This window comes from Phyllopteryx taeniolatus, chromosome 15 (genome assembly GCF_024500385.1).
Source record: "Phyllopteryx taeniolatus isolate TA_2022b chromosome 15, UOR_Ptae_1.2, whole genome shotgun sequence".
Lineage (NCBI taxonomy): Eukaryota > Metazoa > Chordata > Actinopteri > Syngnathiformes > Syngnathidae > Phyllopteryx > Phyllopteryx taeniolatus.
Window position 1 is genome coordinate 674,093 of NC_084516.1, and position 10,794 is coordinate 684,886.

A 10,794-nucleotide genomic window follows, 5' to 3' on the forward strand; every position below is an offset into this window, starting at 1 on the left:
GCCGGGCATGCGTAGTTGTCGCCATACTAGCCGATCGCATGGATCACGGAGCCATTCTCTCCAAAGACCGTAATCTCCGCGGAAGGAGACATCCGATGAAGAGCTGCACGAATGTTCGATAAAGCTGTGAAAGATTCATTCAACCCATCGTGGCAAATGATGTACGAGAACTAGCCAGCTACTGGTAACGAGCAGCTAAGCTAACGAGCTGGCTTAGCAGAAGGAGATGTTGCCAGCCAGTGTGGATTTGCGGCACCGAGATAATCGCTAATAAATAACAGGCCACGGCCACGATGCAGCGAGGGATCCTGGATTAAGTAAGCCATTTGAAACTTTGCCAAAAAGTGTTTTGGCGACAGCTTTTTTCAGGGGGAAAAGAGTGGTTGCCAAAATGTGACCGGTGTTCTGCGATGGCCAAAAAAAAACGCGGCCAGGTAAACGTTAAAACATTAACAGCAAAGGTTTGAAACGGTATCAAGACCGAAAGAAGAATATGGTGTTTTTTATTGGGGTTGCAAAAAGTCTCTCCTATTGCTCCTCCAACTGGAAGGTGGATCTGCCAATCACCGGGCCACCCAAATGATGCACATTTCCTCCAAGTGCAACAGATGAAGGTTATCTTATCCGATCTCATTTGCGGTGCTGCAGACACGATGGTGTGCACGGGCTGCTGTTCCAGCCTGGACCACATGGTGACCTACCTTTTCAAGCAGCTGTCTCGCTCCACCAAGAAGAGAGCCACGCCCATGGCCACGGACGAACGCTTCCTGCACATCATGCAGCAGCACCCCGAGATGATCCAGCAGGTAACCCTGACAACGCAACAACCGCAAGCGGACATCTGGTGACCGTGCGTGTTTGCGGCGCAGATGCTGTCCACCGTGCTGAACATCATCATTTTCGAGGACTGCCGGAACCAGTGGTCCATGTCCAGACCGCTGCTCGGACTCATACTCCTCAACGAGAAGGTAACGTGATGCACACGCATCCCAAATGTCATTAGGACAGTCAGAAAACACGTTGCAAATCATGAAACTTCATTTCGGACACCTCAGGGAAGATATTTTGGCAAATAGTTTTTTGCCGTCGAAACAATTCTGACCTTTTGATGGATCACAACTGCCAGTCATTCAAACACTCATGTCAGTCAAATTAGTCGATTTTCAAAAAGAAATTCAATGGGCCGTGTCTTTACCGTTATTGATCAAGTGAGATGATCGTGACCCTTATGCTCGACAGCATTCGGTAGAAGGTCAAAGCACAAACTACGTGCAGTGCAGTTATTTTCCTTTGTCACGTCTTGAGGAGGCATCACAATCAATGTGCTCGGACAAATGTTGAACTTTTCCTCGACTTCACTTTTTTCCCTTCAATACGCGTCTCACTTCATGCGATTGTTCGCACAGGGGTGTGTGCATGCGTTTGCCTTTCTAAAAGAGGACCAATAGGATAAGAAGGTAGACTTTGCAAAGCAGGTTTATCAAGCCAGCGACATTTAAGCAGCCAACACGGTAGTTGACTTACTTACAATTCAGATTCGCACACTGGCGCTAACGTGCTGATCGTCACAAGGCAACAGGCTTGTTGACTAATGAATGTCACGTCAGACACTCTAACAAATCAGACCAATCCGTTTGCATGCACGTGTATTTGAGTGACGCTGCTTACGGGCCATTGACGCGCACAAAGTCGCAATGCCGCGTGCACGCTCCCCTCACATTTCTGACTGCGTCACAAAGTCCGCTTCTTGAGCCACACTGCGCACCAAACTTTTCAAATGCGCAAAAAATTTACAAAACAAAAGGCACTAAAATGATAAAAGATTGTTTCTTTCAACAATAAAATACATCCATCCAATTTTAACCGGCACAGTGGGAGTGGCTGTGTTACCCGCCACTGCAGAAATCCCCCGCCTTTGGCATTTTAACCTGTACGTGAAGAGTGTGTTTGTGCGCTTACAGTACTTTGCGGACCTGCGCAACAGCATCGTGAACAGCCAACCTCCGGAGAAGCAGCAGGCCATGCACCTCTGCTTCGAGAACCTCATGGAAGGAATTGAACGCAACCTGCTCACCAAGAACAGAGACAGGTGACAACACAGCAACAACTAACTACCCATGCTTACTATTCAAGGGAACTACCCACGCTAACTTTCTAGACTAGCTAAATACCCACGCTAGCTAACAGACTACGCTAACTAAGGCCCGGTGCACACTCAAATACAATCAGGCTGTTTTTGCACCTTCCAGACCAAGGATGGCAAACTCCAGACAACGTGTGTTGAGAGTGGATTCGTACGGCACTGACAATGTTAAATAATGAACGTGTTCAATATTCACCACCAAAACGCTTCATGTGCGCGGGGGAAGCCGACTTCTCCCGAGTCATGACGCTGTGAAACGGAATGTAGCCAATCAAAAAGCACCCTGACTTTTTGACAGGAGCAAGGAAACAAAGGTAAATTAAAACAAATGACTTACCCGATGTCATTTTTTTTTTTGGTCTACAAGTGGGTTGCCCAACATCGTCATTTAACAACGGTCTCGCTTCCGGCAGCCTTCGGAAACACTCGGGTAACATCGGCGCATACCCAGACGGGGAGAGAAGAATTTGCAGCGATGCACTTTGCTCACCCGCTCACGGGCCACAGAACGACATTCCGGGGCGGGCACCCCGTTGTTTCCATTGAAGTTCAGCGGGCTGTTAAAGAGTCGTCGTCAGAGGAGGAAGAAGTCTTCCGGGCCGCAGCCACCCGAAGGAGTCAGGCCAGCTTAGATGGCGAAAAAGAATTTGAAGCTGACTCAACAATTCAGCACCATATTGTTCTCTTTCCACATTTTCAGCACTTCAACCATATTTAATTTAGAAACAAAACAAGGACATAAGTTTGGTTGCACTTTAAGATTTGAAAATTCCTTGTGTGTACCAAGACTAACGACTAACTACCCATGTTAACTACTTCTGCAGCCCTTAGTCTCCTTAGCATTCCTCCATTGTTTGCCCGCGGGTGTCCCTAATGACGTGTCCACGGTCACGCAGGTTCACGCAGAACTTGTCGGTGTTCCGGCGGGAGGTGAACGACAGCATGAAGAACTCCACGTGCGGCGGCGGCGGCGGCAGCGGCGGCGGCGGCGGCGGCGTCAACAGCAACGACATGATGAGCTGACATTCCACGCGAACGCGTCTTAACCCGGCGGCAGACCATGGCCCCGCCAACCTTCGGCCAGTGAGCGCCTGCCCCGCCCACTCCTTGTTGATATGAGCATATATAAATACAGATCTATTTTAACGCCAGTCACAGGAAGATTGGAGGGCCGGGGGGGCAAAATAGTCTAACGTGCTCGCCTGCCTTCTATAGAAGACGACAAAGTCGAGTGTACATTTTGTTTGCTAACATTTTCAACGATGTTTATATATTGATGGGATGATTGAGCTTTTTACGCCGTAGTCACTTCGTGCGTGCCGCAGCGAGAAAAGAAAGGAAGGAAGGAAGGAAGCGAAACAATGTGTAAATAGTCGTCAAAGGCAGGTCTGGCGCGTCCACTTTGCACTCCTACAAACAATCTGGAAACACACAATCAAAAACAAACAAGATTCCACTTTGAGTCGGGTGGGTATCCGTCTGGGCCGGGCCTTCCACAAAGATGGACGAACGGGCGCGTCGCTACCTGAGAGTGCTTCTTCCAACTTTTTGTTTACTTTCTGGATTCCTGGGACCAGGTTGCGGTCCCTTTTGGTGTGTGTGTGTGCGTGTGTGTGTGCGTGTGTGTGTGACGGTGCTGTGTGGAACACTGGCGCCCCCTGGAGGCAGGAAGGCGCGCAGGCGTGCGTCGACTTCCTGGTTTGTGACTGACGTGAATGTGGAGTAGCTGCTGTGTCGTGTCAGCATTGTGACTGCAAATAAACCTCATCCTTTTTACGACGCGCCTCCGCTTCTGTGTGCAGCAATCGGACGAGAGACCGAGACGCGCTCCGTCCTTTGTTTACCGACCGACAACTGTAAATCCTTTTGACAAGACGAGCTGCCGTTCCTGTGCAACAATCAGACAAGCGGTTTGAAGACGCACGTCATCCTTTTAACAGCAGCGTATCCTCATTTTGCACCAATTACAGTACTCAAAAGACAAAACTACACATCCTTCCCGTGCACCAATCAATGACGAGACACAGACACTCAACCCCCGCCAAGACCCGTTTTCTCGAGCACCAAAGACAGAGTGAAAGAGGTTTTCATTTTCACAATCAGAGTCAAAGATTCAGGGACCATAAATGTCACACCAACAGGCATTTGCACATATGGCACGAAATACGATACCCGAGGTCCCGCGTCTCGTTACGAAATATAAATAGTAAGAGCCTCAGCTCCAGTTGTGTGCAAAGATGCAATTGCAGCAGAAATACGAATACATTAGACTTGAATTGCACATATTGACTCATTTCCTTTTGGTTGTCATTGAAATGTTTTATGGATTATTAATTTGTCAGATTCAAGTTATTTCTGTGACCACTGAGGGTTTTTCTTTCATTAACTGTGGGCTACCAACAATTTTGTCCATGTGCGTACGGGAGATTCTTGTGAATATTGTCATGCTCAGGGCATTTAAAGACGTTTGACCTCTCACCCGAGCGTGCTAGCAGGTTTCATCCGTTCACGCGACGAGGCTTAATGAGCACTCACTCGCCTGAGTTGGTGTGGAAAAACTCCACACAGTTTATGCTCCAAGTTGGAGGAACCCCCACAAAACCATGTATGAATATGGAATGAAAAAACATCGTTGGGCTGCCTGGCAGAGAGGCCATCGTCCGTCCAAATTCATTCATATTCCAATAAGTTCGGAAAGTGGTCGCGGAGTTGCCTAATGGCCGAGGATGCCGTGCTTGCTGTTTGTTGGAGGCAGAATTATCGAGTTTATTTGGAATGGACGACGGCGATGTCGTAAGCCGCCGCCTCTGTCACGTCTCTTTCAACAAAAGAGTGCCGTTTGTCTCGGAGGTGCGGGTAAACGGTCGAGTCTTGAGTGTGCCATGCATCTGCTCAGTAGTTGCTTGCTTCCTCCAATGTATCTGCATTTGTAGGTGAGGAGAAGGACTTTGAATTTGACACGGCCGGGACGGGGAGCCGGTAGACTTTTTGAAGGGCGGTCGTATTGCGGAGGCAGGCGGTAGAATTTTGGATGAACCGCAGAGAAGGCTGCTGTAGTGATTGAGCCTGGAGGTCATAAAAGTGTGGGCGAGGGTTTCGGCAGCAGGGAAGGAGAGTGATGAAGAACGACCGGCTATGTTTTTGGGGGGCACTTCTGGTGATGTTTGACGCAGAGGTCGAAAGAGAGGTTGTCGAGAATCACTCCAAGATGGAGTTGTGGAAGTCTTCGGTGCGGATGAGATCATGTCCGATGCATCCCAGGTGAGTTGGAGGACATCCGTGATTTGAGTTGAGTCAGGCAGTTGACCGGGGTGCGGTGCGTTGGTGGACACGTAGAGCTGGATGTCATCGGCATAGCAGCAGAAGCGGAGGCCGCGGCGCCGTACGACGTTACCGAGGGGGAGGAGACCGAGCACCTCGGAGAAGATGCAGTAGTTCACGTAGATGCTTACCTCACACAGGTCGGGGGCGTGCCGGCGCTTCTCCCGGCTAACTGAGGGCAGGAGGCGTGGTACGCCCTGAACTTGTCGCAGGGCACATTTAAACAAACAACCACTCGCACTCACATTCTCACCTACGGACAATTAACCTACCGTGCGTGTTTTGGGGATGTGGGAGGAAACCGGACTACCCGGAGAAAAGCCACGCAGGCACGGGGAGAACATGCGAACTCCAGACAGGCGAGGCCGGATTTGAACCCGCAACCTCAGAACTGTTTGGCGGATATGCTAACCGGTCGTTCACCCTGCCGCCTGCAAATAAATGAACACGTTTCCTTTTTTTTGTATTGCTTCGTGACACTTTATTCGGTGTCGAGGTGTCCTTTATCAACTTATCACACAAGTGATGAATTGTGATCCTCAAGTAAACCTTGAAACCTTGCAGCTTCTTACACATTGCCAAATGTTCTCAGATGCAATGTAGCGGTTTCTCAAAACGACGACAATCTTCACTGGTCAGCATCAAAACAAGCAAAACCTTTTTTTTTTTTCTTTCGGGTGTGGGGAGGTCGTAGGTTAACTCTTGGAGGACTTGGACTCGAAGACTGCGTTATTGAGGCCTTCTCGGTTTCGGGCGATCTCCACGGCAAAGAACTGGATCCTGGTGGCTGGACCGAAGCGAAAGAAAGATTATTTAGTGGGGACCAAGTTAGTTTCTAAAAAGTCAATTACAACGCGTTGGGAATCATTCGCTCATTCCCGACTCCCCAATCACTGAGTCAGCATGTTTATAGAGCAGATCGAGTTAGCGGCAACAATGGCCACTGAAAATCCCTTTGTAGTGGTCGGGGAGTCGAGAATGAGCGAATTATTCAGAGCGCGGCGACTGCGTTTGATATCGTTCGCTCATTGCGGACTCCCCAAGCACTACGTCGACAAACTTAATTACACGATGATTGTGATGGAATTTGCGAACCCACCAAAAACGGTGTTCTCTTCCGTGTAGTCCTTCTGGCAGTCCAATCGCAGCAGAGTCCCGTAGTTGAAGTCCTCCACCAGTCCATCGTATTGGTTACAGAAAGGGCGCCACCTCTGGTCACAAACACAAACTTACACCTTTCTCTCCATGACATGCACTCATGGCCAACAATGAGGCGCTCTATAGCATCAGCATGAAGCCCTGTTTCGTACACCGGCAGTCATATGCCTTTGAAAAAATATATATATAATCGTTTCCCCGCCCTCGCTATTCCAACCTTTCTGTCCATGATGTGCACTAACAGCCGACGAGGCGCTGTGAAGCGGCCTAGCCAGCCACCGTGAAGCGCCGGTTCGTACACCGGCAGTCACGTCGGACTTGCAAGCGGTGTTACGTGCAAGATCCCCACTCGCTCGCTCACGAACAATTTGGACCCATAACAGCAGAACGCAACGGGCAACTGACCGTGACAAAATACGAACAATATCAATATCAATACTAGGGCCCGACATTTGCCCTTTTCAAATCGTCTGATTGTTTTTTTTTTTACACAACATCACAAGACAAAGATAATTACATTCAAACAAAAAAATCAGATTTTTCTGTTGTAAAATTCAACAAATCCTAACGCACAAAGTCTTGTAAAAGAGTCAAATGTTGTGCCTGTAATTCAGATCGTTATGGTTGTAAGCGGTGAGGGACCAAATTATTACGATTTTACTCAGCCAAATGATGGAATCTGCGTCAAAACATCCAAATCGGTCGACAGCGACTGTGCTTTTTGTAAACTAAATTCTTTCACTTGGCAGCCAATTCCAGAAAAATCGCACTGACAAACACATTTCCAATGAGCGTGGGCTCACCTCTTTGGCCTCCGCCGACTTGAGCCGGTCCGGGTCGAGCACTTTGACGTCCAGGTCCTCGAAGGACGCCCTAAACGTCGAGTAGATGTCGTCGTCTATCTTTGTCAACTTGAGGAACTTTGGATCCACCGAGGAGATGAGCTGAACGACGACAAAGACGCCAGGACAGACAAAAGCTTCACGGTCACGTCAATGGCGCTGTGGTGCTTTTTTTTTTTTTTTTTAATGAAGATTATATCGGTTCTTCTTGCAATAAATGTTAAACAAAACATAAATTGTGAATGAACGCACAAGAAAAGGGGAGAGAAATACATCACACCAGATCACAAGTCTTTGACCGAAAATAGCACAATGCTTACAATATTTTTGCCTGTCCTTTAAAAATACTCAGAAAACTTAAGTCCAATTTCTAACCCTGAATTATTTCTACTTTTCAAGGTCTTTTTAAATCCGAGCTACATCATTTCGGCTCACTACGAAGACGTCCATAATTTAACTCCCAAAACACAAACACGTTGCATGCGTTCCCACTCGACATGTTTTAAAATTACGATACCCTCTTAAATGATACTTTCCTTCTCTTAATTAAAAAAATGACTCCAATCTGGAAGGCTTTTGCTCTTAACAGACTTTTGTTTTCGTTTCGTGACAACTTGTTTCTATCAAAGCCTTTCCGGGGTTATCAGTAATTCTTTACTATCCTCACCTGAACACTGTGAATTAGTGTCATGTGCAAGTATTGGATACAGAACAAATATTGATATAACATAGGTAACTTAGGACCTAAAACAGAACTTTGTGGAACACCACGTGAGTTATTCTTCTAGGAAGTGATTCTGTACGATTCATTTTTCCACATGAAGTCACTCACGTTGAAGTAAACCTCGGCATGGTTGTAGGCCTTCACGGCCCACATCACCTCCAGACGCTCCTGAAACGCAAACTCCGCGTCAGTCAGCTTCACCTCGACGTCCAACAAACACGTTCGCCAAGCTCGCCGCCGTACTCACGTCGTTCCCGTAAGCCCCGGCGGGGAGGGATAGAGCGCGCGCAGCGGCCGAAGCTCCGTCTGGCCCCTGAGAACCCAAAATGACTTTAGCGTGACATCGTTAACCAGAGGTACCGATTTTCCCATCCGTTACTTGGACAAAAACTGATTTTGCACTGTCAAACACAAGAACATGCATGTGAGGTGCAGGTGTTCATTTTTGTCCACTTGGAGTTGCCCTCCTCACGTTCTACACCGTAGTATCTGTGACTTTTAGGGCTGCAACGATTATTTTAATCAATTTGTTGATTTTTCGTTCCAATTAATCAGATTTTTTTTTTTCATCCCTGTATTCAAAAACTGGAATTTTTTTCAAAATGACTGCAGAAAAGGGACAAAAATATAGAGGAGCAACAATTCAACAATGAATCGACAACTATTTTGATTACGGATTAATCGTTTGGAGAGCTTGTTTAAATCCTCAGAATCAGTAAATATTCTCCCATTTCCGTCGTGCTCCGTGAAAGCAGACTGATTATCTGTCTTGTTTTAGTTTTTTTTCAAAGTAAGACATTTGCAAACATCTGCTTTTACTTTGGAAAATAATGAGGAACCTTTTTGACGATTTTCTGACGGATGTTGCGGACCAAAGCGGGAACTGAATCAGAATCAGAATCGATGTTTTTGTGCATTTCAAATCATGTCCTGTTTTTCAATCGAGTAATTGAAAAAATAATTGATTTGAACACCTTGGTCGCACATGATGCATAAAATGACCTCATCGTCCCCCTTCTCCTCGAAAATGAAGTCAGTTGATCACATTTTAATCAAGTGCAACTGAGGCACAAGCTCAAATGACATCAATTTAAATGACTTTTTTCAGTATAGAAAACGAGTGATTCCTCAGAGAAGCGAGCATTGGCACAATTGTTTATTAAATGAAAATTACTATTGAACGGAGAAAGCCCTTGAGTCCAGAGCAAGGCAGGAGGATTCAAAGATGTTTCATTTACATCATTCACATGTAAATTGTTATGACATCACATATGTTCATTAAAATGTACTATTTTTGAACTTATAACTATATAATAAGGTCAGGTGAGGTAATTTAGTTCAATAAATGTGCACTAACTTTGCTCAAAAACCTTGTAACCCTAACGTGAATACATCTGTAATTTGTATAAAAAAAAAAAAAAGATAAATGTTTTTATGATTTGTAATAAAGCGTGCAACACTTATCTGTAATAAGGATTGATTGATGGATTCGTTAGCAATTTATCTCTTTTTTTTGTTTAAAAAAAAGGAGTTACATTTGCGAAAATAATAATAATCACAATAGTTATTTATTGCAGCACGGTGGATGACTGGTTAGCACATCTGCCTCACAGTTCTGGGGACCGGTGTTCAAATCCCGCCCCCGCCTGTGTGGACTTTGCGTGTTCTCCCTGTGCCTGGGTGGCTTTTCCCCGGGTACACCGCTTTCCTCCCACATCCCAAAAACATGCATGGCACTTTAATTGAAGACTCTAAATTGCCCGTAGGTGTGAATGGTTGTTTGTTTATCTGTGCCCTGCGATTGGCTGGCGACCAGTTCCGGGTGTACCTCGCCTCTGCCCGAAGATAGCTGGGATAGGCTCCGGCCCGCCCGCGACCCCCGTGAGGAGAAGCAGTACGGCAAATGGATGGATGGAGTTATTTCTTGCAAGGACCAGTTGTCCGTCCACCCACAGCCTGCCATTATTATTTTGCATGATTTGTTTTGTGTGCGTCACATGCTGCAGTTTGTAGTCCTGTATGGCTTTATTTGTATTTGCTTTTATTTTTACGCTACTGTCTGCAGCCAGGTCACAATTGCAAAAGACGGTGTTATCGATGGCTTTACCTGCAGAAATAAAGATTAAATAAGAAAGGAAAATGAGTAGTAATAAGTGCCAGCCGGCAATGTTTTACTCCCAACACGTTTTTACCTTCCAGCTAGTTAGCATTAGCCAGGTTAGCCGCCATCCGCTCGCCTGGCTGTCCGTTCGTCACGTGAATATTGAGCAACGTTCACGCTTGGACATTTTTTAAAATTATTATTATTTTTAATCGACGCTTGATTGACGTCTCGATGTTTTGTTGACGTTTTTTTGTGTGTGTTTATTCCTACCAGAGATGAGAGCCCATCGCTCGACGCCATCTTGCCTCGCCAAAGAGCGTCTATTAACGAAGATGGCCGAGCAGCAGCGGTCTTTAGCTCCACATTTCTCCATTTCACTTAGATTATTTTGAATACGGGTCGTTGTGCTCTTAAACTATTATATTAATACTACTACTAAGGATAAAACGTGACGTGTCTACACGCACAGCGAAATATCAGAGCGAACGTCTTCAATTTTAAA

At 46.3% G+C, this 10,794-nt stretch overlaps 2 protein-coding genes across 5 annotated transcripts in view; one reads left to right on the forward strand and one right to left on the reverse strand.

Moving 5' to 3' along the window:
• Positions 1-6,252, forward strand: part of xpo7 (exportin 7) — a 46,478-nt gene extending 40,226 nt beyond the window's left edge. For 2 of the 3 annotated variants that reach the window (XM_061799168.1, XM_061799169.1), the window contains exons 24-27: positions 649-806; positions 870-968; positions 1,962-2,089; positions 3,040-6,252. In XM_061799168.1, the coding sequence (XP_061655152.1) occupies positions 649-806; positions 870-968; positions 1,962-2,089; positions 3,040-3,166 (512 nt within the window). In that variant the 3' untranslated portion in view covers positions 3,167-6,252. Of the gene's footprint in view, positions 1-648; positions 807-869; positions 969-1,961; positions 2,090-2,249; positions 2,458-2,556 lie in introns of all 3 variants that reach the window. The other variant, XR_009792031.1, reaches the window with a different exon arrangement.
• On the reverse strand, positions 6,111-10,739 carry pbdc1 (polysaccharide biosynthesis domain containing 1). 2 transcript variants are annotated; one of them, XM_061799190.1, is made up of 6 exons: positions 10,563-10,739; positions 8,436-8,501; positions 8,297-8,356; positions 7,426-7,566; positions 6,564-6,675; positions 6,111-6,251 (listed from the first exon to the last, which is right to left on the reverse strand). In XM_061799190.1, the coding sequence occupies exons 1-6, from the start codon at positions 10,590-10,592 to the stop codon at positions 6,160-6,162; spliced, it is 501 nt and encodes a 166-aa protein (XP_061655174.1). In that variant the 5' UTR covers positions 10,593-10,739; the 3' UTR covers positions 6,111-6,159. The 2 variants fall into 2 exon arrangements, with proteins under 2 accessions (XP_061655174.1, XP_061655175.1); XM_061799191.1 differs by lacking the exon at positions 10,563-10,739 and adding an exon at positions 10,381-10,413.
• Between the last annotated feature and the right edge of the window lie 55 nt (positions 10,740-10,794).

Excerpts from the sequence above, each read along its gene's own strand:
- pbdc1 (XM_061799190.1), bottom strand. The coding sequence starts at position 10,592 with ATGGCGTCGAGCGATGGGCTCTCATCTCTG. Across the intron at positions 6,676-7,425 it reads AGTCGGCGGAGGCCAAAGAG|AGGTGGCGCCCTTTCTGTAA; the intron begins GTGAGCCCACGC and ends GTTTGTGACCAG. Across the intron at positions 6,252-6,563 it reads GGAAGAGAACACCGTTTTTG|CCACCAGGATCCAGTTCTTT; the intron begins GTGGGTTCGCAA and ends GCTTCGGTCCAG.